The sequence below is a fragment of the Aspergillus versicolor genome (genome assembly GCF_001890125.1).
Source record: "Aspergillus versicolor CBS 583.65 unplaced genomic scaffold ASPVEscaffold_2, whole genome shotgun sequence".
Classification (NCBI taxonomy): Eukaryota; Fungi; Ascomycota; class Eurotiomycetes; order Eurotiales; family Aspergillaceae; genus Aspergillus; species Aspergillus versicolor.
The window spans coordinates 1,412,429-1,436,207 of NW_024467525.1; the positions used below are offsets into that span (position 1 = coordinate 1,412,429).

General features: G+C 50.3%; 10 protein-coding genes and 1 non-coding gene across 11 annotated transcripts; 6 read left to right on the forward strand and 5 right to left on the reverse strand.

Moving 5' to 3' along the window:
* Positions 1-1,327: 1,327 nt before the first annotated feature.
* Positions 1,328-2,542, forward strand: ASPVEDRAFT_126164 (uncharacterized protein; the record flags this gene model as incomplete). The annotated part of the gene is made up of 1 exon (XM_040806338.1): positions 1,328-2,542. The coding sequence occupies one exon, from the start codon at positions 1,328-1,330 to the stop codon at positions 2,540-2,542; it is 1,215 nt and encodes a 404-aa protein (XP_040664056.1).
* A 2,185-nt stretch (positions 2,543-4,727) lies between these two features.
* Positions 4,728-6,236, reverse strand: ASPVEDRAFT_25186 (uncharacterized protein; the record flags this gene model as incomplete). Its single annotated transcript, XM_040809750.1, has 3 exons — positions 4,728-4,784; positions 4,834-5,745; positions 6,231-6,236. The coding sequence occupies 3 exons, from the start codon at positions 6,234-6,236 to the stop codon at positions 4,728-4,730; spliced, it is 975 nt and encodes a 324-aa protein (XP_040664057.1).
* On the forward strand, positions 5,892-5,964 carry ASPVEDRAFT_t34. The gene has a single exon. It is a non-coding gene; the product is annotated as a tRNA-Thr (tRNA).
* A 300-nt stretch (positions 6,237-6,536) lies between the features above and the next one.
* Positions 6,537-7,109, forward strand: ASPVEDRAFT_125259 (uncharacterized protein; the record flags this gene model as incomplete). Its single annotated transcript, XM_040806255.1, has 3 exons — positions 6,537-6,651; positions 6,696-6,746; positions 6,796-7,109. 3 exons carry the CDS (start codon positions 6,537-6,539, stop codon positions 7,107-7,109), a joined length of 480 nt encoding a protein of 159 aa, XP_040664058.1.
* A 110-nt stretch (positions 7,110-7,219) lies between these two features.
* ASPVEDRAFT_452206 (flavin monoamine oxidase family protein) lies at positions 7,220-8,840 on the reverse strand. Its single transcript, XM_040813232.1, has 3 exons — positions 8,494-8,840; positions 8,146-8,446; positions 7,220-8,084 (listed from the first exon to the last, which is right to left on the reverse strand). Exons 1-3 carry the CDS (start codon positions 8,806-8,808, stop codon positions 7,330-7,332), a joined length of 1,371 nt encoding a protein of 456 aa, XP_040664059.1. The 5' UTR covers positions 8,809-8,840; the 3' UTR covers positions 7,220-7,329.
* Positions 8,841-9,147: 307 nt separating this feature from the next.
* On the reverse strand, positions 9,148-10,332 carry ASPVEDRAFT_25189 (uncharacterized protein; the record flags this gene model as incomplete). The annotated part of the gene is made up of 2 exons (XM_040809752.1): positions 9,148-9,921; positions 9,985-10,332. 2 exons carry the CDS (start codon positions 10,330-10,332, stop codon positions 9,148-9,150), a joined length of 1,122 nt encoding a protein of 373 aa, XP_040664060.1.
* A 495-nt stretch (positions 10,333-10,827) lies between these two features.
* Positions 10,828-11,931, reverse strand: ASPVEDRAFT_59713 (uncharacterized protein). The gene is made up of 3 exons (XM_040815497.1): positions 11,595-11,931; positions 11,030-11,546; positions 10,828-10,978 (listed from the first exon to the last, which is right to left on the reverse strand). Exons 1-3 carry the CDS (start codon positions 11,873-11,875, stop codon positions 10,892-10,894), a joined length of 885 nt encoding a protein of 294 aa, XP_040664061.1. The 5' UTR covers positions 11,876-11,931; the 3' UTR covers positions 10,828-10,891.
* Positions 11,932-12,147: 216 nt separating this feature from the next.
* ASPVEDRAFT_37742 (Zn(II)2Cys6 transcription factor) lies at positions 12,148-14,317 on the forward strand. The gene is made up of 3 exons (XM_040811565.1): positions 12,148-12,383; positions 12,429-13,240; positions 13,285-14,317. Exons 1-3 carry the CDS (start codon positions 12,158-12,160, stop codon positions 14,203-14,205), a joined length of 1,959 nt encoding a protein of 652 aa, XP_040664062.1. The 5' UTR covers positions 12,148-12,157; the 3' UTR covers positions 14,206-14,317.
* Positions 14,318-14,840: 523 nt separating this feature from the next.
* On the reverse strand, positions 14,841-16,358 carry ASPVEDRAFT_79961 (Zn(II)2Cys6 transcription factor; the record flags this gene model as incomplete). Its single annotated transcript, XM_040816786.1, has 4 exons — positions 14,841-15,503; positions 15,549-15,689; positions 15,736-16,254; positions 16,299-16,358. The coding sequence occupies 4 exons, from the start codon at positions 16,356-16,358 to the stop codon at positions 14,841-14,843; spliced, it is 1,383 nt and encodes a 460-aa protein (XP_040664063.1).
* A 235-nt stretch (positions 16,359-16,593) lies between these two features.
* Positions 16,594-17,744, forward strand: ASPVEDRAFT_37744 (NmrA/HSCARG family protein). The gene has a single exon (XM_040811567.1). The coding sequence runs from the start codon at positions 16,702-16,704 to the stop codon at positions 17,623-17,625; it is 924 nt and encodes a 307-aa protein (XP_040664064.1). The 5' UTR covers positions 16,594-16,701; the 3' UTR covers positions 17,626-17,744.
* A 758-nt stretch (positions 17,745-18,502) lies between these two features.
* On the forward strand, positions 18,503-23,695 carry ASPVEDRAFT_79963 (uncharacterized protein; the record flags this gene model as incomplete). Its single annotated transcript, XM_040816787.1, has 8 exons — positions 18,503-19,450; positions 19,499-21,177; positions 21,230-21,562; positions 21,611-22,213; positions 22,263-22,794; positions 22,879-23,067; positions 23,146-23,445; positions 23,504-23,695. The coding sequence occupies 8 exons, from the start codon at positions 18,503-18,505 to the stop codon at positions 23,693-23,695; spliced, it is 4,776 nt and encodes a 1,591-aa protein (XP_040664065.1).
* Positions 23,696-23,779: the final 84 nt, after the last annotated feature.

Here is a 23,779-nt window from a genome sequence, read left to right on the forward strand (position 1 = left end):
GATAAACCTAAGCTGGATATCTCCCATACACTGCAAACCATACAGCCGTTTCCGTAAGACAGATATCTCGCTGGAACGTTGAGTATAGACGGTCAGTAACTGGCGGTGTCGCCCAAATTCTGTTCAGGCCTCAAAGTGTTAAGCACTGCGACAACCATTCAGACCAACGAACCCTAACTTGTCCAACCAACAGCTCGATATCATCACCTATGGAGGGAGTGGTGTAATTCTCTTTGGTCAGGATCTAGCAGGGGCCATATGCAGCAGAATTTGGAGGCGGATATTGTCGGTGAAGTAGGAAAAAAACAACGAGGCACTGGTCTGGGAATTTCCTCTCGGTGTTTCTTGATGGCTTCAAAGGGTTACTGTTGATCTGCGCGCTCGAACAGCTTACCCTATTATTAGGCCGCTCTGCTTCAACTTCCTGCTTATAAGCGGTGTTTGAAGATGAGGGTCTCATCGGTCAACAAGCAGGGATCATACCAAGGAGGGTGGGCTGGGAACATGACCGCCGGACTGCGAGGCCCTGAGTTGATATAGACAGAAAGAGCGGTCTATATCGGGGCTTTGGTAGCTTTCTGCCTAACCAGCAATACCTGGAATTGGCGAACCATAGTTCGTGATGGGCGGTGTTGGACTGCAAAGGGCATCTAGACTGCGCAAGAAGGCGTTGAAACAGCGAATCGCCTAATGTGCTTTACCAACAGAATAGTAACCAGAGTATGCAGCTAGTAGTTTCGGGTGGTTCATGGGTTCAGCCCGCCCGATAAGAGCGCATCGATCCGTGCCGTGGGGGTCGGGCCTCCACCAGTCTGCAGATCGAATGCAAGCAAGAATTCCAGTCCAGGGCCAGGTGGATGTGGTCGATTGGTTGTCGTGATATCAAATACCGATCGTGTGCAGCGCCCCGCGCGAATCCACCACTCATGTATGCAATGGGAATGTCAACTGCATGCGCTACCAGCAGTCAGCCTCTACACGAGTCAGTTGGTTAAGACGTGGTTGAGTGTTCGCGTAATGTCCAATGTTCTTGCTTTCCCACCCTCATCCATGACAGCCCGAGGGCAGGGATTTCTGACCGCAACATCGAGGTAGGGCAAATGAGATGGGGCAGAGGAGTTGGACACGTTCATCCTTGTCGAAATTTCAAACCCAACTAACGTTTGGAAACGATGCTGTTGTGCGTGAAGATGGATGGGCAGCGAGAGGAACAGGGTATATATTAAACGACAACCGTCTCATCCACAAACAAGACAGTGGAGTACACCACTTTTCATCCTTATCATCCTTATCATCTGTTGAAATTTGATACAAAAAGACCAGCAATATGAGCACCAACGATGAAATAGGCTTTGTGAACGAGTTTATACTCTCCTATCGTTCCCGCGAGCATCCTTCAAGAAACCGTTGCCTCGAGGTGGCTGCTACATGTGGCAACGCTCTCAAGAAAGCACAGATCCTACACAAGATAAACTGCTTTAACATCCCAACCACCAAATTGGAAGGTCAGTTGAAAGTGCGCGAGATGGTACGGGGCATTCGGTACGAGCAGACGGGCGGAATCGAAGCAGAAGTGCTCGACTTGGCCAGCGTGTCGGTTCATGTGCATCGGCCCCAAGATAGAAAGCGTGTCCATGGGATTATTCAGGAAGAGTTCACAGTATGGCCTGTCGAGTACATAGAAGGAGGAGTCGAAACAGAGGACGACAAGTGCACGGAGTTCTACTGGATTTCGCAGAAAGGAGACGAGCGGTTCTGGCCTTGCAAGATCGTGGAGCTCCAAATAGTGACGGATACGGGAAATAGGAAGTTTTCAACGCAGCATGAACTTGGGATGTTCTTGTGTGAGTGGGCTGCCGTCCTGGACAGAGAGGAAGATTGCGGCGAGGTGAAGCCACTCTGGGAGGCGTTGACGCTCATTGATCGGTGCAAGCCGAGCTTTCTACACGATACGTTCCAGTCAGGCAGTATCTCGAGGATGGGTGACAGTGACTTCTCACAGCAGGCTCGTGCCTTCTGGCCCCTTGAGCTCAGCCTGGCCATGTATGTAACCAACTCTATCATCCGGTCGAGGCGCGGCAAAGAGGCGATCCGCCAAACAATCGATTCGATGGAGAGGGACTCTGAGCCTAGACGACAAAGGCGCAAGATGGAGATTGTGAGAGATTCAATTATCTGGATGGCATATCTTCATTCATGGGGCGAGGGGGCAGTCGATGTGCTCTACCACGGCCTCAACCCAGTGCGTCAGAGCCATTACCAGCAGCGGATCGCATGGCTGAACGAACGGCGGACACAACGCTTTCATGTGTTGGAGACAGACACTCTGCTGCCAGAACCGGAGGCTGAGAGTCTCAAGAGATTGTGGCTTTTGTTTGAACAGCATTCGCAGCTGCCTGTGCAGTATGTTTTTAGCCTTGCGATATTGGGAATCAAGGGCCACACGAAGCCTAGTTGGACCCATCTCAACAGTGCTGTCACTGAACTTGTGAAAGCCCGTGTCGACCGTGGAAGACGATGGGAGGGCGAGGGGGCGGTATAGTGACAATTCGCTTAGTTGCTTCAGTAATGCACAATCAACATCAGTTTCCAGCAGATTCTAGACCTTGTCTATCAATGGTCAATGTCGACCCGGGTCGACATTGACCACAGAGTCTGATAGCTATTGGACGGTAGAATGCGCGTTGGTGGAGACTGATGACTGACCTTCCAGAGATTAGACGCTTGCAAGCGATGTATAAACCCGTAAGAAACAAGAAAGTATACTCCGGAGTAGGCTCCATGGAAAGAAGGTTTCTTCATTTCCGCCACCCACCAATGCGAGTGTTTCGTGACTGGGATGTGGAGCTGGCGGTCTAAGAGCTGATCGTGGGAAGTCTCCATGGGGCCAAGCAGGGATCATCCCAGGGCTGTCCGAGCAGGAACCGGGCCCAGACGACGCCTCTTCAGCATTTGAGCCTTTGCTGCAGAAATTAACGCCGGGCTAAAGGATGATTCCCGGCCAAAGATACCTCTTACTCGTACTTGTGTCTGTCACGAAGTACTATATACTGGTCTAGCTCATGGCCTGCTATCCTCCAGCGCTCACAATGCGCTTGGACATGCAGATACCAATCGTACTTTTTAGGATGGCTGCCTCCAGACGAGTATAAAAGGGGGCTTGACACCACCAACTGCAAATTCAAACCACCAGTCTCGAAGAATTCTCTAATCTTTGAACTCGTACTGCCATCCGAACTCGTTCGCCATGGACCAAGCAGCCCATCACCCAGACGTGCCTGAGGACTTACCCTTTCCAGAGGTTAGCCGTGCCCTGCGGAGGGACTTGGCCACGGAATTTCGGAATGGGATCGCACCAACGATGCAAGTTCACATAGAGGCGGCAGCCCGAGGAAGCTCAAAGGCCTTGAAAAGAGAACTTAGCCTCGTGGTGTTCGAAATTGCCTGCTCTCTTGAGGATCGCCTCAAGCCTTATGGGATCGTTGATCTCCTGGATGAATATGTGGTGGAGTTCTTTGCCTATTTCTGCCAGTCGAACTACACCAGCCTCCAGATTGCCTGGAATGAATACAGCCAAAGGTAAGCTGAAAGTACTTGGAGACTCGGCATTGGCTAATCTTGAACTTTTTCGGCAGGTTTGGTAAGCTCATTTAGCAGCAAAATTAGGGCTACCCAGGCACGTTTAATCCGCACAAATGGGTAACAGGATGTTCATCGTTTTGTACGTAATAATAGACTCGTATTAATCTACCGAAAATCACAATTCTTTGGTATTTCCTACCTTGCTGATCATTATTTTCAGCTGCAAGACGACAGGCCTCATTGTAAGCGTTCTCAAGAGACTGGAAGCTGGAAAGACGTTGAACGTGGACGAAACATGCAGCCAATCCACTAGTGAATCCTGCGACAAGCTAGTCGAACCTTGGAGCTCGAATAGCGAGCTGGGTTTCCTTGCCAACGAGGACGCTGCGCCGCATGCTAATCCCGGAATGGAGCCGGGCGCGTATATCACCACCAACCTTCTTTGTTCTTTGTTCGACCTCTTCAGAATTGTCGTAGGTGAAGGATTTACCAGATAATAAAATTGTGTAAATATGAACATATGACTCAAGTATGGTGGGTTGCGTGGCTTTGGCTTGCTCAGATATCAATGGAATGACTGGCGGAATCCGGTCAACCCCCTGCGTAAGGTCATACCCTGAAGACCAGGCACCGATCAGTCCTTCTTCCTGGACTATTGGTGCCAGGAATCTTCCAGATCACCACCTTCAGTTGTGGGGAATATTTGGGTTTGATAGACTCCGGCCTTAATTCCGCTGGGACCACGACTGGACTGACTGACTGGATAACAGCGGTGACTCAACTGCCACCACAGACATTGGCCAAGTTAAATGAAAATAAGGCCCGGAACTGCAGATCGCGCCCCTCGAGCTCGCCAGCTTCCTCAGCGAGAGCCGCAGGTGGCGATGTATCATTTCACAGCACCCCAGTCCGACGCCGGGTTCCAGCTCCTTCATTTCCACCTGCTGTCCCGGGAAACTCCATTACTAGGAGAAAATGAGGGCCGTCGTGATGAGAATTTCGCACGAGCTGTCAGTCTGGGCGTCCGTGCCACTGGGCTAGAGATTTGCTGTTTCTGCTCCGACTCTCCTGGGTCGGGTTAAGACCGAATATTACTCCTTCGAGACTCGATCCACCGACTATTCCACCTCCATGATTCTGACCTGTCACAAATCTGCAGGAACAACGTATCCTGCTTCAGGGGGTGCAGCCTTGACAACGGCCTCGTGGGAAGAAGTCCGGCTGCATCGTGCTGAGCGAACGGTCACGTACCTTCGGATTCTTAGACGGGAGTACGGAGCTTGCATTATCAGACCGTAGAAGAGACCAAGAAGATCCACACAATCTTGGGCGGCCGACAGTAATGGTCCTCCCAGTCCCCCAATACATCCTAATATTCGGATACCCCATTGCCTCGACATGGTCGTATAGTATGTTCATCCAGCCCACGTCCTGCAGGACACAGCCTTCCAGGGGTTCGCACTCGTCCCATCCCGGTACAGGCGCAAATTCCTCCTCTTCCTTTTCTTCATCAACAATGTTGGACCTTTTAGATCCCCAATCCGCCTGCACTAGCCGAACAAAGCCCGGATGATTAATACTGTCCTCTTCAACCTCCAGAACAGGCCGCAGACTCTCCTCGTCCACCATGATAAAGAAACGATACCTCCCTGATTCTGCATTACGTGGAATATCTATGTCTAAATCCGGATTCTCCTCTGGAAATACACCCAACACCCAAGTGTTGACGAAGTGCTCTCGAACTACAGCCGTCGTCGCGCCCTCGAAGGCTGCCCAGTCCTGGACAACCGTGGGCGCAAAGGAGTCTAATATGTCCATGCCGTTGGAGTACTCAAGATATTCCTTAACAGCGCCGTAGATGCGCGCCATAAATGCGTCCCAGTCTGAGTCGTTGGCGTATGTGCACCGGTAGATGACAAACCCCCATTTGCGGAAGCCGTCTGTTTGCATGAGCCGCTCGATCTGGTCGGCTGTATTGTGGGTGGTTGATAAGCGTGGCGTTCTGGGATATCGGGGATTTCCGTTGAGAAATGAGTGCGTGGTGGTTTGCTTGTGTATTGTGGGAATTGCCGTAGCTTGAACCGTGACCGAGAGATTGTAGCGACGCGAGAGATGCCAAAGATGGATGGTGGACGGTGCAACAATGTCCTTGCCTTCATCTTGCTAGTTTGTAGTGGAGAAATAACACCAAATGAGGGAACAAAGGGGCGGCATCCGATACTTATACTGCAGGGGCAATATATGCATACTTATAGTGAGCCTTTATCAGCAGCCGATAAAACGTAGTAGGTCGCTGGGTGTGCACAAAAGCCCTTATAGCTCAGTCGTAGTAGCGCTCCACTCGTAATGGAGAGGTCCACGGTTCAATCCCGTGTGAGGGCAGAAGTAGTTTTGTTTTTGCTCCAGTAGAATCCTGGTTGCTTGAGCCGGAGGTGATCTCCGAGGATAGTCCGGTGTCTCAGTTATTTTGGTATACGCTGGCTCTTCCAAATGAACGATCTACACCGCTACCTGTATATTGGCCGTTGGCCAATTCTTGAGACAACTTAGGGCTCTGTCCAGATCCGGACCGTCCGGCTCCAGCTACACCTCTCTCTCTCTCTCTCTCTTTTTGTCTCTATTTTTTTTTCTTTCTTTCTTCAACACACCTCCATCTCTCAAAGCGCTACAATAACGTCATCGCCCTCAGCAATCAATCGATCGGATGAGGTGGACCGGATCAGGCTTGGGCTCGGGGCAGATACTAAAGAAGAACAGATGTGGAGCAGTCGACGCCATTCCAGGGCCAGCGAGAGATCGCCCAAACAAGACGAATGACAATCGAGCCTGCTGCAGACTAACGGTGCGTGTCTTAAACCGACGTCAACGTCTGCCCTGACGTGCTCGGCATAAATACCGCCAACCCAACGTCGCCATCTACCATCTTCACCATCTTTCAAAATCCATCTATCAAAATGAAGTTCTCTCTCGCTACCATCGCTGCCTTTGCCAGCGCCGCTGTTGCCGCCACCCTCCCCAAGTCATTCACCCTCGTCGCTGATGGCGGCAGCACTGTCGTGACCGACGGCCGTATGTCACCGCTACCCATTAATGAATCCATCTAACAAGTACAGAATACCTCTACGTCGGCGGAGACGTCACCAACAAGACCGAGATCGCCATCTGTAAGTGCTACCAAGAACAACTTCAAACAGGCCAGCTAACAAAAAACAGTCAGCGCCACCCCCGACACCGGCGCCGTCTCGTTCACCCGCAAGAACGCCGTCCCCACGGCCTTCCAGAACCTCTACGTCGTCGAGAAGACTGTTCTCCCTGTCGAACTCACCGTCCCTCACTCCGGCAACACCCCCGAGGGCGCCAGCACTATCGACTTTGGCCGCAACGACGAGGGCTACTTCACCCATGCGGGTAAGGACTACTTCGCCATCGAGGGCTATGGCGATGCCAAGGTCAAGACCGTCTACTGGTACGGTGCTCACAGCAGCACCTACAAGGCTGTGAACCTCTGGGTTAAGGAGTTTAACTAGATGCTCCTTGACGAGTTCGACGTTTGTAGAAGGCGATGTGTATAGCCATTAGCACTGTTGTGTTGTCACTCCTTTTCTGTAATTGAAAATAAACAAATCCTATTCGCTCTTGCGGTTCTCTTCCATTCTCTTATGCTTGCTTCAGAATACCTTCTAGACATTAGTAGAGGAACCCAGAATAGATGATTCACTTCAAGATATTGATGTCCCTAATTTGCTATCACAGATTAGCCCTCTTCCGGCCCAATACCTCAACAACCTCCTTAGCCCCCCTATCCCCACTCGTCAACGCCCCCTCCATATATCCCTTCCAATGGTCCGAGTACTCCGTCCCCACAAAGTGCAAATTCCCAACAGGTTTCCCATAAACATCTGCGAATCTGGTATAATGACCCAGGGCTGGGATAGGGGCTAGAGCGCCACGGCTAAACTCCTCATGCTGCCAGATCTGGTCGAAAAATTCAATCGGGCGCCAGAGCTCAGAGTCGTTGTCGACATTATATACGGCTGCTAGCTGCTGTAGAACTGCGCGTCGACGAGCATGAACGTCCAGCTTGCTCCATTCCTCGCCTGCGCGGCCGTTTACGAAGCATGTTAGTGCGTATAGACCCTTTTCAGGGATGCTGGAGTCTCGGGCAATCGAGACGGGACCTTTATAGCTGAAGAAGAAACCGTTATAGCCTAGTTCCCTCCACCAGGGTCTATTGTAGCAGACGATGGCTTTGTTGTAGTGGCCTAGTCTGGTGGCGTTGGTGATCTCCTGGACTGGAGGTGGGAGGGGAGGAGTGAATTTCAGCTCACGGTACATGGTGCTGGGGATGGAGACGATGCATTTCCTGGCGTGGAATTCAGTTCCAGATTTTGCTGTTATTATGACTTTGCTGGTTTGGTCGTCGATGGAGATGACGGGGGTGTTGAGGTGGATGTTTTCTTTGCCGATTAGGGCTGCCATTTGGCCGGCGATTTCCATCGTTCCTGTACCAGATTAGTATCCATAGGTAGGTAGGTATTAAAACTATGATTGTTTTATACTTACCACCATGCAACCGCATATAATTACCGCCACTCCTATCGTCTGCCCGGACAGCGAGCAGGCCGTGGTTGCTGCGACAGTAGTCGATGAAATATGCTGCCGACTCCTCGGTGGACTCCATTCCATGCATGGCCCTTGTCCAGATATTGACCATCTTGGCCGTCGTCTCGTTCGCTCCGAGGTTCCTCACGTACTGATCAAGCGATACCTGGTCATCCTCCGCCCGCGGAGCCTCCTTTCTCTTGGACTTCTCCTCAATATGATCGCGGATCTTGATGAGGTTCTGCTTCTCCTCCTCGGGAAACTATCATTATCAGTTACCGCCAAACCCTTGGATTGTGCAGAGTTTACCTCAGGAACAATCCCAAAAGGAAACTCCATCCGGCCATCCTCCATCTGCATAATCGCAGTCCCCTCAATCGGCTGAGTCGTTGTCTTTAGCCCGAATCGCTGCACATACGACCACACCAGCGGCTGCAGGGAGTCATTCACCCAGGCGGCGCCGAGGTCTGCGAATCCGCGCCCTGAAGATAAGGGGACCGTCCAGACTTTGCCGCCGACGCGGTTCCTTGCTTCTAGAACTGCGACGGAGAGTCCGGCTTGTTTTGCCGTGTAGGCTGCTTGTAGGCCGCTGAGGCCGGCGCCGATTATGACGAGGTCGTACATGCTTGGTTTGGTATATAGACTTATAAGTTGTTAGTATAAATTGGATCGAAGGTGTATGGAGAGTGCTTCTTATAGCTTGTTAGTGCTCAGAGCTGTCATTGGTGATGGTGTATGTTGGAGTAGGTCTCGCTTGAGATTTCCTGACTAGATGAGCTGTCAAAAGGGAAATAGAAAGCGAGAATGAAGCGTCAGTCAGTTGGGTAGAATAGAATAGTACCAGAAGATTTAGTTTTCAGTCTTGTATTCTTGACGCTTTGCTTGGAATTTACTTAGAGCTGTTTGTGCATGAAGATATTTTGATAATACGTCACATTCTGGATCGCAGTACATCACTATACACTACGCAAGATAACCCTCCAACACACCCTCCGGCCTCTTCTTATGTACATAGTCCGGAATACGATGAAAAGTCTCCCAGCCCGTATGCTTCAAAAAGTGAATCTGATCTCTAATCCACCCCTCAACCTCCTCTGTATCCGGATCCTCCCCCCTGCACCTCCTCTCCCTGACCCTTCGCAGCGCAATATCACACCGATCCCGCAGTCTCGTCAACTTCTGCTCCATAAAAAGATTCCGGATCATGGCATGGCTGTCATGGGTATAATGCACACTGCCCAACGAGGTCCCCGTATCATCCGCTTCCGGATCCGCAAAGTTGTAGCTATTCACCATACTGACCCGCTCCAGACAGTTACTCGCCCTCAGCGCCGCATGTTCCAGATACGCACCGGCCATCATCACACCGGCACCCATCCCCGCCCCAGCAGCATTAATAACCTTCCCATCGCCCATGCGCACGGCTGTCTCCCCACCTGCCATGGTAGACGTATCACTCAGCATCAGAACAAGCACAACGGGCGTCTGGTCCCTATGCCACCCGTCGATAGGGACGCCGTCGTACTGCGAGACACCCATCTGCTCGCCAGCTGGAAGGGGCTTCGAGGGCGTTTCGCCGAGCTTGTAGACGCCTTTCATACCTTCGGCCCCGAGCTGCACGTTAACGTATCCCATATCGTTGATCCCGTTTTGGAATTGGAGTGCGGCGCCGAAGGCGAAGTTGACGGCTGCTTGGGTGACGGGGTGTGTCATTGCTTGTTTTAGGAATGTGGCGTCCTGAATCATCAGTATTTTATTCATCACAGCTTACGAGGGGGAGGGGGGGAGGGGGGAGGGTACATCATCGTATAGGGAGAATCCGGTGATGATGCAGGGTGCTCGTTCCCAGGATCGCATGTACTTGTCGAGGAATGAGCGGCGGAAGATTTCTCGGCGGAGCATGCGGATCCCTTCTTCGGAGAAGAGCTGGAAGGGCTCTGTGTAGCAGAGGTCTGGGACGCCTTTTGGGACGGGGAGTCCGAGTTCTGTGAATGTGTACCGTTTGGCTGGGGGCTGGAAGTTCAGGTGGATTGCTGGGTCGAAGGCGGGAATGGGGAGTTCATGCCCGAGGTCTTCGACTTCTTGGTTGCTGACGGACGTGCTGTCCTTGGAATAGGAGGGTGTTGTGTTGGACTTTGCTTCGATCATTTTGCTGTCTTCTATGAGATAGTATGGTTGGCAATTTGTTGGTTTGATAGACACGATATGGTGAGAGAGCATTCGAGCAACATTTGAACAACTCGATGTGATATTTATCATTTCAGCATCTATGGGACCTGCAGCAGCTGAACGAACCAGAATCAATTGAGTAAGAGTATTCCCTTAGAATGGAAATAGAGTCCGAACTTCAGCCCACCGATAGGCGTTGTTTGACTGATTCAGTAATCCTGAGCGTATACTACATCTGCGCTATTGAGATTCGGCTCGAGGTTTCTTTCACATAAATCTAATTGAAATATGGTATGTACTATCCCTGTTGACTATCTGTAGACTGTTCTGGACTGCATTCTCCATTTGACTCCATGCAACCAATATATCGCTCTCGATTACCAGGACAGGAGTTTCCACGCCCGTGCATAATCTAAGGTCGAACAGACTTCACAGCAGCATCAGTAAAAAGAAAATGAAAACGTAGATTTACTTGGCATATTTTGTAGTATTGTTTAGATTCTCAAAGATGAAGCACGAGTAATTATATGATAGCCTTCTACACATCAGGGGGCCTTCTCAATTCCCCCTCGGACTTCCAAATTTCGTACTCAAAGTCCGGTTGGAACTCTATATAGAGGGTTTCCTATAGTCTTAATCAGCAATAAACAGCAATAAATAGTTAAAGGGGGCTTACCGGGTCAGCGTTAACTTTGGCCGTGTACTCGGCCTCGCTGTCACCCACAATCTTCTTTGGCAACCCAGCACTTTCCACCATCAGCTGCACTTCGCACGATCGCTCCAGTAGTGTAAACAGATAAGCCGCCTCATCGACAGTAGCTCCGGTTGTAAGCAGGCCGTGGTTCTGCAAAATAACCACTTTCTTACTATCACCCAACGCCTTAGCAATCCTCTCTCCCTCATCCTGCTCCAGCACAACTCCACCAAAGTCCTTATAGACTGTCTGAATACCCCAGAATATACAGGCATCCTGGCTGATAATATCCAATGGCCGACCGAACGTCGACCACGCCTTTCCCGCCGGCGAATGCGTGTGACAGGCGGCATGTACATCCGGACGAGCCCTGTGAACCGCACTATGGATCTGGAATCCAGCTGAATTAACAGCTACTTTATTTCCGCCGATGACCTGGCCTTTTTCATTGACCTGGACCATGTCGCTTGCTTTGAGAATGGCGAAGTGGACTCCGAGCCTATTCCGTTAGATACCCACCATACTCATCAGCGGATGGACAACGTACGGATTTATCCAGAATGTATCTGGCTGCACAGGATCACGGACACTAATGTGCCCTGCTGTTCCCTCTGTAAAGCCCTTTCGGGCGAATACTCGGAAGGCCCCGGCCATGTGCTCCAATTGCCATCGTCGTTTTTTGTAGAGGTCGTCGAAAGTTGGGAGGCCGGGGAAGGGGTAGCCGCCTGTTGCAAATCTGTCTGTCACGGCGGTTTCTTGTTTGACTTCTTTCTCGTCTTTCTTGCCTGTGGAAAGGTCGGCGACGGTGGTGGTTGTGAGGGTCGACATGATGTAGCGGTTGCAAGGAGATATCACCTTGTAAATGCACACAATGGTATTCAAATGTTGAATATACTTATATACTGAACATTGTATTATATGCAAATGCATGCAATGGCATTTATGTTGGATCTACTTCGTCGAGTCAGGCAAGACTAAGCGAGGGGAATCATGACCGGATTAGGGCAACATCTCCAACTCCAACTCACCCCGCAGTCTTATAAGTGCGAGTTTGTTTCCTGCTCGCTCATGTTTTCCCTTTCCACTCCATTTCATACTATCCTCGCCTCCATGTCAAACGCCCAGCGCAGACATCACAAGACGTACAGTGGCTGCTGGACCTGTCGAGCCCGCAAAGTAAAATGTGACGAGGCCAGACCATCCTGCCGCCAATGCCGACGCAGTGGCCGCGAATGTGAAGGCTACAATGTGCGATTGCGGTGGGTCATCAACGAGGAAGCTGACTCCGATATTTCTCTCCAAATACCACAGTCGCAGCGAAGTCGAGTGGCACTGAGTATGTCATTGAATCATATTTTCTGTTCTGAGTTGACACCGGCAGGTCCCCATCGCACTCGCATTCCCTTCTCCAAGGTGGAGGAGATTCTAACAAGGCTTGACGCATTGGAGTCCCCTTGTAAACAGGCTGATCGGACGGATCTTTCGCTTTTTATTTCTGGGTTTGGTGTTTTTGGGAGAACCAGCAGCACCTCTGTCGAGCCTTCGAGCGACGAGCATTCGCATGACGGCCGCATTGTCACATACGCAGACCATTCTACGCCGCCGCCTCTCTGGGTCTCGAGTCCATATTCAGTGGGTGAGGACCGTGTGTTGCCGCCTACTGCACCAGAACTGTTTGGAGAGGTTTCCCATGAGACGTTAGATACTCCTGGACACACTGACGATATTCCACAGCTACTACATGCCCATGATGATTCTCTATCAGTTCCATCTCCCAATTTATGTCCGGAACCTCTCTATCTTTCGTCTACGGAGCGCTTCCTTATCAACCACTACGCCAACAGGGTAGTTCAACTTTTCTGCGTAGTGGACAATGAAAAGAGCATGTGGAAGACAATCCATCTGCCAAAAGGGCTACAAGCTGCTGGCGAGCTCAGTTTGACAGGATCAACGTCGACAATTCGCAAGGCACTCTTAAGTACTCTCCTGTCAATCAGTGCGTTCTGTCTGTTCAACTACCGCAAATCTCAGCTCCGACGAGACGAAGCTATCCAGTGGAAAGCCACAGCAGAGGAGTTCCGATGCAAGGCAATCGAGTTGTTGAAAGATGCTATGGATACTGACCTTTACTCTCGGCCACTACCTAAATACAAGGACTTTTTAGCGACCATGCTGTCCATGGTGACAATTAATGTAAGTCTGCAATACATCACGTAATGTCTGTCTCTAATTAACAGGTTATATCGGGTGATATCGACACTTGCGGTCTACATCTCGACGGCGCACTGCGCTTCATCAACCACGCCCAGAGCTGGAAAACCAGATACTCAAGCAAGGCTCAAGGCCTGCACCGGCAGTACCTCTATCTTCGAACAATATACGAAAGCACCTGTCCACGAGGTCGGCTAAAGAACCATCCTTTCCTTTCCCCTACAATATCAGGAGCAGATCCCAACAGTTCGCAGGATATCTTCCGCCGCGACCTCCTCCGAAGACATTCATTCAATATACAATCTAGTCCGCGAGATAATTCCCATATCACAAGCTACGAAACCGTATACGGGATACCATACGACCTGCTATTCCTCCTAACCCAGGTTATAGAACTCATCAACAAACTCCACGACTCGCAAAGCCCAAGCCAAGGCCTCCTAATCCCAGACCACCTTGTCGCCGAATGCGACGAGCTCGAGAATACAATCATGGAATGGCGCGGCGACATAATACTCGACGACACCGTGCAGACAAACATAAACTCCCAGATCATCCACCAACAGACAATCGCCTTCCACAATGCCCTGATCATCTACTTCGCGCAGCACATCCGCCTGCTAAGCCACCGCTTCCTGCAGCCGTACGTCAAATCCGTCCTCGAGAGTATAGAGGCAATGGAGAGGATCAAGTTCGAGACGAATATTCTCGCGGCCCCGCTGTATTGGCCCGCGTTTGTGGCGGCCAGTGAGGCGTTTGATGGGGCGCTGCAGGAGCGGTTTCGGCGGTGGCATGACCATATGGAGGTTTATGGGATTGAGGCGTTGCGCACTGGGATGGATGTTGTGGAGGAGGTTTGGAATGCGGGTCCGTCGGCGAGGAATCGCACGACAAGTTATTGGAGGGCGATTGTTGAGGATAAAGGGATGGTGTTGATGCTGAGTTAAAGAATACATTAAAGAAATTATTCGGTTGTTACTTGTGTCTTCACATGAACTTTGTCCAAGTCAACTCAATTAACAAGGATATACAATGATATACAATGAAAGGCTGAAGGGAGCTACACACAAACGTAGTCCGGTAGCTCTGTACTGTATCAATCGACTCCGTCAACCCAATAGACCGCGCAGCATCCAGAGCATACTCTCTATCAGAGTCAAGTCCACCAGCGTAAACTCCGCAAACTCCCAGTTGTACGCTTCAACCGATTCTTTCTTCAGCCCGTGCTCATCCGCCAAAACATTCCAGGCACTCTGGTTGTCGTGCGAGGAAGGGATTCTCGAAGCGGAGGCTGGATCTTGATCTGGTCTGTGAATTGGACTCCGTAGCCTTTTTCTCCTGTGTGCAGGATAACGGTTTGTAGGTTGGTAGCGAGGGCACCAATCGCTGTGATAGCTGTTCGTAGGATTTTGGAGTTTACTTCTCTCAAGGACTGGAAATCGCCGGTTTCGATGTAAACACATTCACCCCAGTCACAAAAGACTCCGCATACCTATCAGACCAGCCTCGCGTCGGCTCAATCCTAATACCATCCCTATCACTGAGCTCCAGTTTGTTCTGTCTCGAGGGACTTTCATTATGATCAACAGCTCCGCTGAATATCCAAAGCCATAACCCTCGCTCGTTGAATCCCAGTAACCTCTTGGATAGTTTTCATCTGCAGCAACACCCAATCACGCACTGTGTTGACGGTAGTACGCGCTGTTCCTGCAATGTACAGAGGCCATAACAGAGGCACAATGCAGGCCGCTCTCATCTGACCAGATTGGCCTGGTTTATCGCAGAAGTGCAAGGCGTATGAGATACTGTAACATATGTCTGATGAATTCTCCTGGATAATAGCGTCCGAGACCTGTAGCAGGTCGTGGTGTGGTGCTAGCGTCTCGAGTGTCTGGCGAAGGATAATGCGCGCGCATCGCTGCAGGTTCCAGGTATAGAGCATGTCGATGTCGGGGTAGATGTCTTGTCGTCCTGCATTATCCGGAGTTGAGATTGTGTACTTGTATTCGGCTGGAAGAGTATTAGCCCAGGATTCTAGCTTCTCGTCAACGGCCAGGAATGCTAGAATGTAGCTCGATGGATTCGCCTTGTTCTCGTTAGATGCGAGAAGAGAGCATGCTTCGACAATTATATCTGCCAAACTGCCCGCAGGTCTTTCTTGTGCTGTTTCAAGAATCCGAGCCTCGCTCATCCAGTTCGTCAATGTAGCTGGTACCCGCAGCCTCCGTTGGAGACAATCGATGAGCTGCTAGTGTTAGATAAGCCAGCAAATTGAACTCTAGATACTCACAATACTGGTGCGTAGATGGAAGAAAATACTTCGACCAACTCTGTTCTGCAGCTGGCTGACTCCTCGGAGCTGCACCAACGCCAGAACACCATCCGCATGTCTATCCCACGAGCTCACATCACCGCCGGTGCATGTCACAGTCTGATTACGTTATTACCGTATCAGACTTGGGAATCAAGCAGCTTACCTCGTACAGTACCAACAACGTGATGGCGACTAGCATCTGGTCCGATGCAGCCTCGACAGGGTCCGCAAGTGCCGCTCGTATATGACGAAGAGCGCTGGCATATGCGACACCGGCAGTGTGAGTTAGATCAGATGCATTCCTCAGCTGCGCCAGACTTCCCAGTCCAACAGCGTCGACGAGGTTCGCCAGGTACCCCCGTTCCTTCGCCCCCGTGTATAGCACCGAGAGGCAGTCAGGGTGACTTAGGGCTCGACCAGACCCATTCATAAGATAATGGTAGGAGAAGAAATGCAGGGCCTGATCTTGCGGTGAGATCGTGATTCTTATCCACGGGTCGTGACCACTTTCCTTAGAGGTCAGGCTTTGGCTGGCTGTACTGCTGCTGCCAGAAAGGACTCGAGCTCTGTCTATGGTATCTGCCGTCTGGTCTCTGATGCTGAGAGAGCTCTGAGCTCTGTAACCGCTGCATCTGGAACCTGCCCTGACGCATTGCCGACATGCTGGTTTTGATAGATCGCACTACATCAGTTAGCCAGGTATCCCACCAACAACATGGCTAATACCTTTCTTCGCTTGACTCGGCATTCCAGGCATGCTCTGCTCGGTCTACCGCGGTAGGCCATGTTAGTCTGCATAAATGGAATTACATCTGAGGAGCATAAATATCTTGCTGCTTTATAATCATTCAGTTTGTCATCCATAAATTAAATCATTTGCTTGACTCTGATTGGTGGATATGGATTAGCTAAGACTTTCCCTCGAGGTGCATTCCGTTTTGGGAATAGTCCTCGCCCCGCAGATACAGTTCTATACAGTTCTATACATCGGAAGAGCATGGATTCTTTGCATCTCCATATCCTCGAACTGCTTACCCTTTCTGTCATCAATCACAACTACTTAAGGACCTCAAGCCCCGTACTCTTGACTACCTGATCATCTTGTCTCTCAATAATCCACACCAACTCAATGTCTGAAACTGTTGCACTAGTCACCGGAGCCACCGGCCATCAAGGCGGCGGTACAGCACGAGAACTCTTGAAGAACGGCATCAAAGTCCATATCCTTGTGCGCAACTCATCGTCTGAATCCGCCCTCGAACTCCAGCGCCAGGGGGCACACCTCTTCCAAGGCGACTTCGACAATACATCATCCATCAAAGCTGCAATTGACGGCGCCACAGCTGTCTTCCTTAATGTATCGCCCATCCTCTCTGAGCCAGAACGCGAGGTGATCCATGCAAAGAACATCATCGACGCCGCCAGAGCTTCTGGAACAGTCACCCATCTTGTTTATCCAAGCGTTACAATGACAGACAAGCACGAGTCGTTCCCGAACTGGGGGCCCGGATATCCCTCGGCCTGGTACTGGGAGAACAAAGCTCGGATTGAGACCATGGTGCGAGAGTCAGGCGTTGCATATTGGACGATTCTGCGGCCAGCGTTTCTTATGAATAACTACCACCGTCCAACTGCGGACTTTATGTTTCCGGACTTGGTTGCACGGGGTGTTTTTCGTACGGCGTATAAGCCCTCCACTGCTATGACGGTACTCGACCCTGATGACGTGGGGAAGTTCGCGGGCGCCGCAATTATGGATCCTCTGGCGTTTAATAGACATGAAATAGACTTGGGTGTCGAATGTCTTACAATCTCTGAGATCGCGAAGGAGATGAGCCGGGTTTCTGGGAAGGAAATAGGTCTTGATTTCTACAGCGAGGAAGAAGCGAGAGAAATCGTGGTGAAAAATCCCAGAGTGCGCGCGCAGTTATGGGCAAATGAAGTCGGGTATCAGGTTGATTTTAAGCAGCTGGCGAAATATTCAATTACTTTGACCAGGTTTGGGGATTATCTCGACAAGCACCGCGATGAGGTCCTGCGGACATTCAGTTAATTGTCATATCTACCTAGATTAGGACATCTAGGATATAACATACTTTCAACTAAGTTCAAACAATTAGAAGATTTAAAGTCTCCAATATTAATAATCTAACAACGTGTATTATAACCTGGGTATACGGTTAACCCTCAAAGACCTGGAACATTGTCTTTCTAAAATGGTTGGGTCCGACTTCGCTTATCAAATTCAGTTCTCTCAATATCTACTCGGAATCTTTGGCTTATAACTCGAAGGGTGGTGGATTCTGCAACTTGATTTGATGGTGTTTGGGGGTTTGCGGAGGCAATTCTCTGACCGGCGTATGATTTCTTTTATGATGCTCCCCGTAATCGTGTCTGGGGTATCTTTGTTGCAGTGAATTTGTTGTTAGGGGAGTTGATTCTCGCCGTTCAGTTGACCTGTATTGGGGACATTGTCAGCACGCCTATCCAATGCCACGGGTCGGGAAAAAAGGGGTGCAGGGAGGGACCAATTGTATACTCCATTTATGTTACTATATATGTATAAATCCTGAACGACTGGTGCAGATGAAGTGTTCGGAATGCATGCACCCTTCTGGTATAAATCCTAGCGTTGTGCTTTTGGCGCCGTGTAAACGGCAGATCCTCATCAGAAATTCACCATGTCCAATGATTATGTCGTAGTGAGACAGCCCCCGTGGTCAGCGCTTAGTTGGTTGTCAGCCTGCTTCTTATTTGTGATTGACCTGCATGTTGTCTGCGCCGCATATTTGGCCCCCTCCCTCCAAGGAATGTGGGTTGCGAAAGGGTTGATAACTTGCACATACAGTTGAAGTTCGTAGATGAATATCAGAAATTAACACCCCAGGTGGCCTAACAAACAAGACTCAGCATACTAATCTATCTACACCATGACCCGTTTATCAGTCGAGGATGCCCAGGAAATTGTGGACGACATCCGTGTGACAAACGGCGGCCTAAGCCCTGAAGCCGAGCGTGGACTACCGCAGGAAGCAAAGAGGGCACTGAGAAATCTACAGTCGATAGCCGGTGGATCTATCGTTCATGTCGCCCAAGATCTCTACGACAAAGATACGCGGTTCATCTACGAGCTGATCCAGAATGCTGAGGATAACCGGTATACGCGAGCGCTCAAAGACAAGAAAGAGCCCTTTCTTCACTTTACCCTCTACGAAGACCGCATAACTGTTGACAGCAACGAGGATGGCTTTACGGAAAGTGATGTTCGTGCTATATGCAGCATCCATAGAAGCAGCAAGAAACAAACAAGTGGATATATCGGCCACAAGGGCATTGGGCTCAAGTCTGTCTTCAAAATTGCACCAAAGGTGACAGTCCAGTCGGGTCCCTTTTGTTTCTTTTTCAGGCACACTCGGGAGGATGGTGGCATGGGAATGATTACGCCGTATAATGAGTCCCATGAACCCCTTCCAGCTGCCGTGAAGACCAGAATAACGCTACATTTGAAAAGCCCAACAGACTTTGAGGCTCGAGCAAGGGAATTTGAGGATATACCGGATACACTTCTTCTTTTTCTCCACCAGCTACGCAACCTCACGCTGGACGTTGTTCCACGCGGTTCGAAGACTGTTTACAAACGTCTAGAGGAATCATCTGGACACCGAGTCAGGCTGGTCAAGCAGATGGCTGATAACGAGCACTGCAATCTTTATCTGTTTAAGAAGACCACACTTACTGGTCTGCCACAGCATCCGAGCAGGCCAGGGAGTGACGAGGCAGAAGTTATTCTGGCCTTTCCGGTCGATGAAGACTCCTGCCCCCTTATACAACCACAATACGTCTACTCCTTCCTGCCAATGCGCCGCGAGGGGTTCAATGTATGTGCGTCCGCTCCCACAGTGCATACAAAACGCTGATGTGTATAGTTCCTCATCCAATCCGACTTTATTACCCAGGCAAATCGACTGGGAGTCCATTTGTGCCCCAGAAACGAGGCCATTCGTCAGGGTATATGCAACCTCTTTGTTCAGGCATCCCTTGAAATGTCCACTGCAGACTCAGAACTTCGATTCGATTGGTTACAATACCTTCCAGGACAGTATATATATGACCCCTTCTGGTCGAATCTCCGGGAAATGATCTTCGACAAGCTGAAAAAATCAAAGGTGCTTCTGTCCCGCGAAGGTGGATTGGATTATCCAGATGAGCTACGCCACCTTTTACCCTTTCATCGCCTTCCTACCGGGGCTCCCCTCTTCGATGATATCGCGCCAGAGCTATACCTCTCGGGCGGCTACAATTGGAATCGGGATTCCACTCGTCTTAAAAAGCTAGGAGTTTCTAACCTAACTTACGACGAAGTCCTGGATCGGTTGGAGCCGTATTTAGATGGCCAGGCTCCGAGGCTTTTACACCCAGACATGCCCCGCCTTTGGCATACGGAGGTTGCCAAGTTACTACTACGGGCATTGAAGAAGGAGGGTCGCAGTCGTAGCATAATCAAGCGCATCAAAAGGCTGCCGCTCGTCCCAACTGTACAAAATGGTCTCGTCTCGCCCAAATCACACCATGTATACTTCCCAACCAACAAAAACGGCAATGCTATCCCGGATGACTTGAGCGATCTGCGAATAGTGCAACCTAGTGTTTTGGAGTGCCCCTATAGACAGGAGCTCATTGAAACGCTAGGTGTGGAGCACTGCAAAGCTGATAAGGTGGTCAAGTCCATCTTGAAAAGGTACAATCACCGCCATGATGGCGTTACGCTTCATAACTCAGTCGGCCATTTGCGCTATCTGTTTCAAACAATGGAGCGCGATGATGGCCTAGATAAACGCATATTCATCATGAACGAGCACGAGAACCGCATTTATCGTGCCTTTGTCACTCTGGGCGTCGATATCATTACCGACGACCTCTATTTTGAGACGATGGGCGAATACGGCACAAGAGCGATTTGTGACGAGCTCAGGACGGGGTCCACTAGCATCAACTACGCACCTCCATATTACATGCACATCCTTCACAAGGATTATATTGATGCAGTGCCCGCCGGAACCATAGTCCACCGGCGCACATGGAAACAGTGGCTTGAAGAGGTCGCTCAGGTGCGACGAGTCCCGAGATTAAAACATCACAGGCGGGATCATATGTCACATCTCTCTCAGCATCTTGCTGATCACTACCCTATGACGTTGTTGGGGATGTTGAAGACACCCATCAAGGCCTACAGCCAGGACCTCACGCCGGGTGTTATCCAAGAGTTGAGTTCTATGAGCGTTCCTTGCCGGAATGATTACACTCAGGATCTGGAGGACACGTACTTCCCATCCCGAGAGCTCACCCAGCTGTGTTCTATGGCTGCTTTGGATACTGACTTTGATAAATTTCTGGTTATTCCTGCCGCTTTAGCTACAGATGATGTACGCGGGTGGGGATTCCTAGCAAAGCTGGGCGTTACCTTGGAGCCTGAGATTATCTTTTTCTCCGACTTGTTGGCATTACTGCTGAGCAAACACATTAGTGGCAAGGACACAAAGAATGCATACTTTGGAATATACAAAGAGCTATGCATACGGTTTCCCGATATGGATGAATTGCTCGAGTGAGTACCTCTTCTCTACGGCTGTCACATTGTCCTAACTGCGCATTACTAGAGTGATATTCTACGATGGGTTCCGGGCTGTCCATGTACCTAGAACCTCGGACAGGGCTATAGAAGTTGTGGAGCTCGAAGAATGCGTCTGGAATGGGCATCCCTGCCTTCAGAGAACCGTCCCTCTCGCAACGTATACTGAATATGCGGACAACCCATATGCCGTGGGATTATTCAGAGATACACTTCTTCTTCCCGATGCAAGTCTTCAGACTTATATTGACGAGCTTCAGTGGCATAAAGACAACCCAGATGTGGGAAAGGACAATATCCCAGGGGTTTACAGAGCTCTATCTGAGCAGGTGCACACGCCTGAGGATTGTGATCTCGTTCTGTAAGGGAAAGTCTTAAGAATGATCTGATCGAGCTAATCCGGCACCAGAGCCGAATTTACGTCCAATTCTTTGCTATTTATAGGAGAAACGCAGGAATGGGTCCTGCCAGAGTCCTGCGTGTGGACGGACGCAGCAAAACTCGGAACCAAGTATGGCCTCAAAAGCGAATATCCAGGACTCGAGGACTTCTTCTGCGACACTCTCGGTATTCCTGCTCCAAATGCGACCAACTACGTAGAGGAGCTCAAAGATGTCATTTCACGCCATCCAGTCGATCTTGCGCATATCCAAGAGATCCTCGCACAGCTTAATGCTTTGATTCCAAGCGCGGAGGAGGTTCGAGGCCTATATGACCTTGAGTTCCTCCCTGTTCGGAGCCCAGACAGCGAAGTCCGGCTTTTAGGGGCTGCTAATACGTTTTTCATTGCAGACCGTATTGAGTACGCCCAATTATTTCAAGGCAAAGTCCCCATTTTGGATTTCTCTCTCGAGGAATGTCACCGATATCGCCCGCTGCTGGGGTCTCTTGGCCTCGATCATCGATACATGTCAGTCGCCGTCCAGGAGCAGACTTTTGTGGATCAGCCATCCCACGAGAATTCCTCGCATCTCACACGGAAGTTTCGGCGCAGGGCACGAGCTATTTATCGGTATGTCTGGTGGTGTTGGTGGTTCTCCGGATGTTAACTGGGCCTATAGGTGTATCCTGCATTACAACGGCGACGAACCTGTCGACACTCTGCTCAGACTACTGAATTCAACACTGTATGAGAGTGATGGGTTCAAACGGACATTACTTCTGCAGCTGGACGATGTAAGAGCCGAAGTACAGAGCAATAGCGGTTTGGTGCATATAGAGGAGGTCGATGATAGACTGCAAATATACATCCCCAGAACCCCCGAAGAGCGACAGCGCTGCTACTCACTGCATCTTCCAAGAGCACTGCAGCATCATTTTGGGGTTCGGGCAGCCGAGGCACAAATCACATTTCCACTCGTTTTCCTCTCGTCAGAGGCTCTCATTGACCAGGTATTAGACGGCTGTGGCATTGTTGGCATACCCGAGGATAGTCCGCAACCGCCATACCAACGGCCAGACGAGAAAGACGATTCCTACGATGAGACCGTGACTGCCAAGTCTGACTCTGAGACGCGAGTCTACACCCCATCAAGTTCCGCATCAGATGGCAGGTCCCCCGAGGAAACACCGACAGTTCCTCACGACGGTGGTGTGTCACCGCGTGCTCGGCTCCCCTCATCTATTCGATTTGCTCGCACACCTGAACCAAGACCAATAGCTATATTCCAGGAATAGCCTCCGTACGTTCGCTTGCTGGAGAACGTTACTTCCACAGCCCGTCAGCATACCCTTCCTGAATTCCTGCAAGACCATCCAAACCACGCCACAAGCATTGCAGACGTCGCGCACGAGAGCGCATTTGGATCCCGATCCCAGAAACAACTAGAGCATGACATCAAGATCGGTGCCGCTGGAGAGCTATTTGTTAGTCCATCCCTTTCGACGTACCTTATCTCCAGAGAGATACCCTACCCTACTAACAACACATGCCCCTCAACACAGGTATTCGAGCTCCTACTAGCCCAAAACCTCCCAAACTTCACCCGCGCCAACTGGCAAAGTACCATCCGGAAACACGTCTCCGTCCATCCAGACTATCAGGATATGCGTCCCTGGAACGGCGTCGAGACTGCCGATATCGTATACCCCGATACCAGCTCCTCTTTGACTTCCATCCTGGTGGATGCCGGGTATTTGAATAGGGAATGGGCTGGAACGCATCCAACGTATTACGTCGAAGTCAAGACTACTACGGGGGAGTGTGATAGCGCTTTTTTTATGAGTCGGGCGCAGTATAGGCGTGTATGTATTCAATACTCCATGTTCTGCTTTGAGCGCAGTTTGCTAACGCTATATATAGATGGGAAGAATGCATTCACAGCAAGTTGGCCAGGCCAATGCCGATATTTATTTGATTTTCCGGGTTCACCATCTTGGGAAGCGGAATATGGGTCTGCAAGTATATGTTGATCCGGAGCGCATGCGACAAGATGGAAGTCTTGTTTTCAGGTCCGAGTCGTATAGTGTTCGTCCGAGCGCACCTGCTGAATGAGCTTGAATACCTAGCCTGGAATCATGAACAATAATGCGTCGCAGAATGGAGGGGGGGGGGTGCTTCTGGTTATTCCGATAATGG

What these genes read in the sequence shown, in the direction of transcription:
- ASPVEDRAFT_452206 (XM_040813232.1), bottom strand. Translation starts at nt 8,808, where the DNA reads ATGTACGACCTCGTCATAATCGGCGCCGGCCTCAGCGGCCTACAAGCA. An exon ending in CTTTTGGGATTGTTCCTGAG is followed by an intron (nt 8,447 to 8,493) that starts GTAAACTCTGCA and finishes TGATAATGATAG; the next exon opens with TTTCCCGAGGAGGAGAAGCA. An exon ending in TTATATGCGGTTGCATGGTG is followed by an intron (nt 8,085 to 8,145) that starts GTAAGTATAAAA and finishes AATCTGGTACAG; the next exon opens with GAACGATGGAAATCGCCGGC.
- ASPVEDRAFT_59713 (XM_040815497.1), bottom strand. Translation starts at nt 11,875, where the DNA reads ATGTCGACCCTCACAACCACCACCGTCGCCGACCTTTCCACAGGCAAG. An exon ending in GATACATTCTGGATAAATCC is followed by an intron (nt 11,547 to 11,594) that starts GTACGTTGTCCA and finishes CTAACGGAATAG; the next exon opens with GCTCGGAGTCCACTTCGCCA. An exon ending in CCAAAGTTAACGCTGACCCG is followed by an intron (nt 10,979 to 11,029) that starts GTAAGCCCCCTT and finishes TTAAGACTATAG; the next exon opens with GAAACCCTCTATATAGAGTT.
- ASPVEDRAFT_37742 (XM_040811565.1), top strand. Translation starts at nt 12,158, where the DNA reads ATGTCAAACGCCCAGCGCAGACATCACAAGACGTACAGTGGCTGCTGG. An exon ending in GCGAAGTCGAGTGGCACTGA is followed by an intron (nt 12,384 to 12,428) that starts GTATGTCATTGA and finishes TGACACCGGCAG; the next exon opens with GTCCCCATCGCACTCGCATT. An exon ending in TGTCCATGGTGACAATTAAT is followed by an intron (nt 13,241 to 13,284) that starts GTAAGTCTGCAA and finishes TCTAATTAACAG; the next exon opens with GTTATATCGGGTGATATCGA.
- ASPVEDRAFT_37744 (XM_040811567.1), top strand. Translation starts at nt 16,702, where the DNA reads ATGTCTGAAACTGTTGCACTAGTCACCGGAGCCACCGGCCATCAAGGC.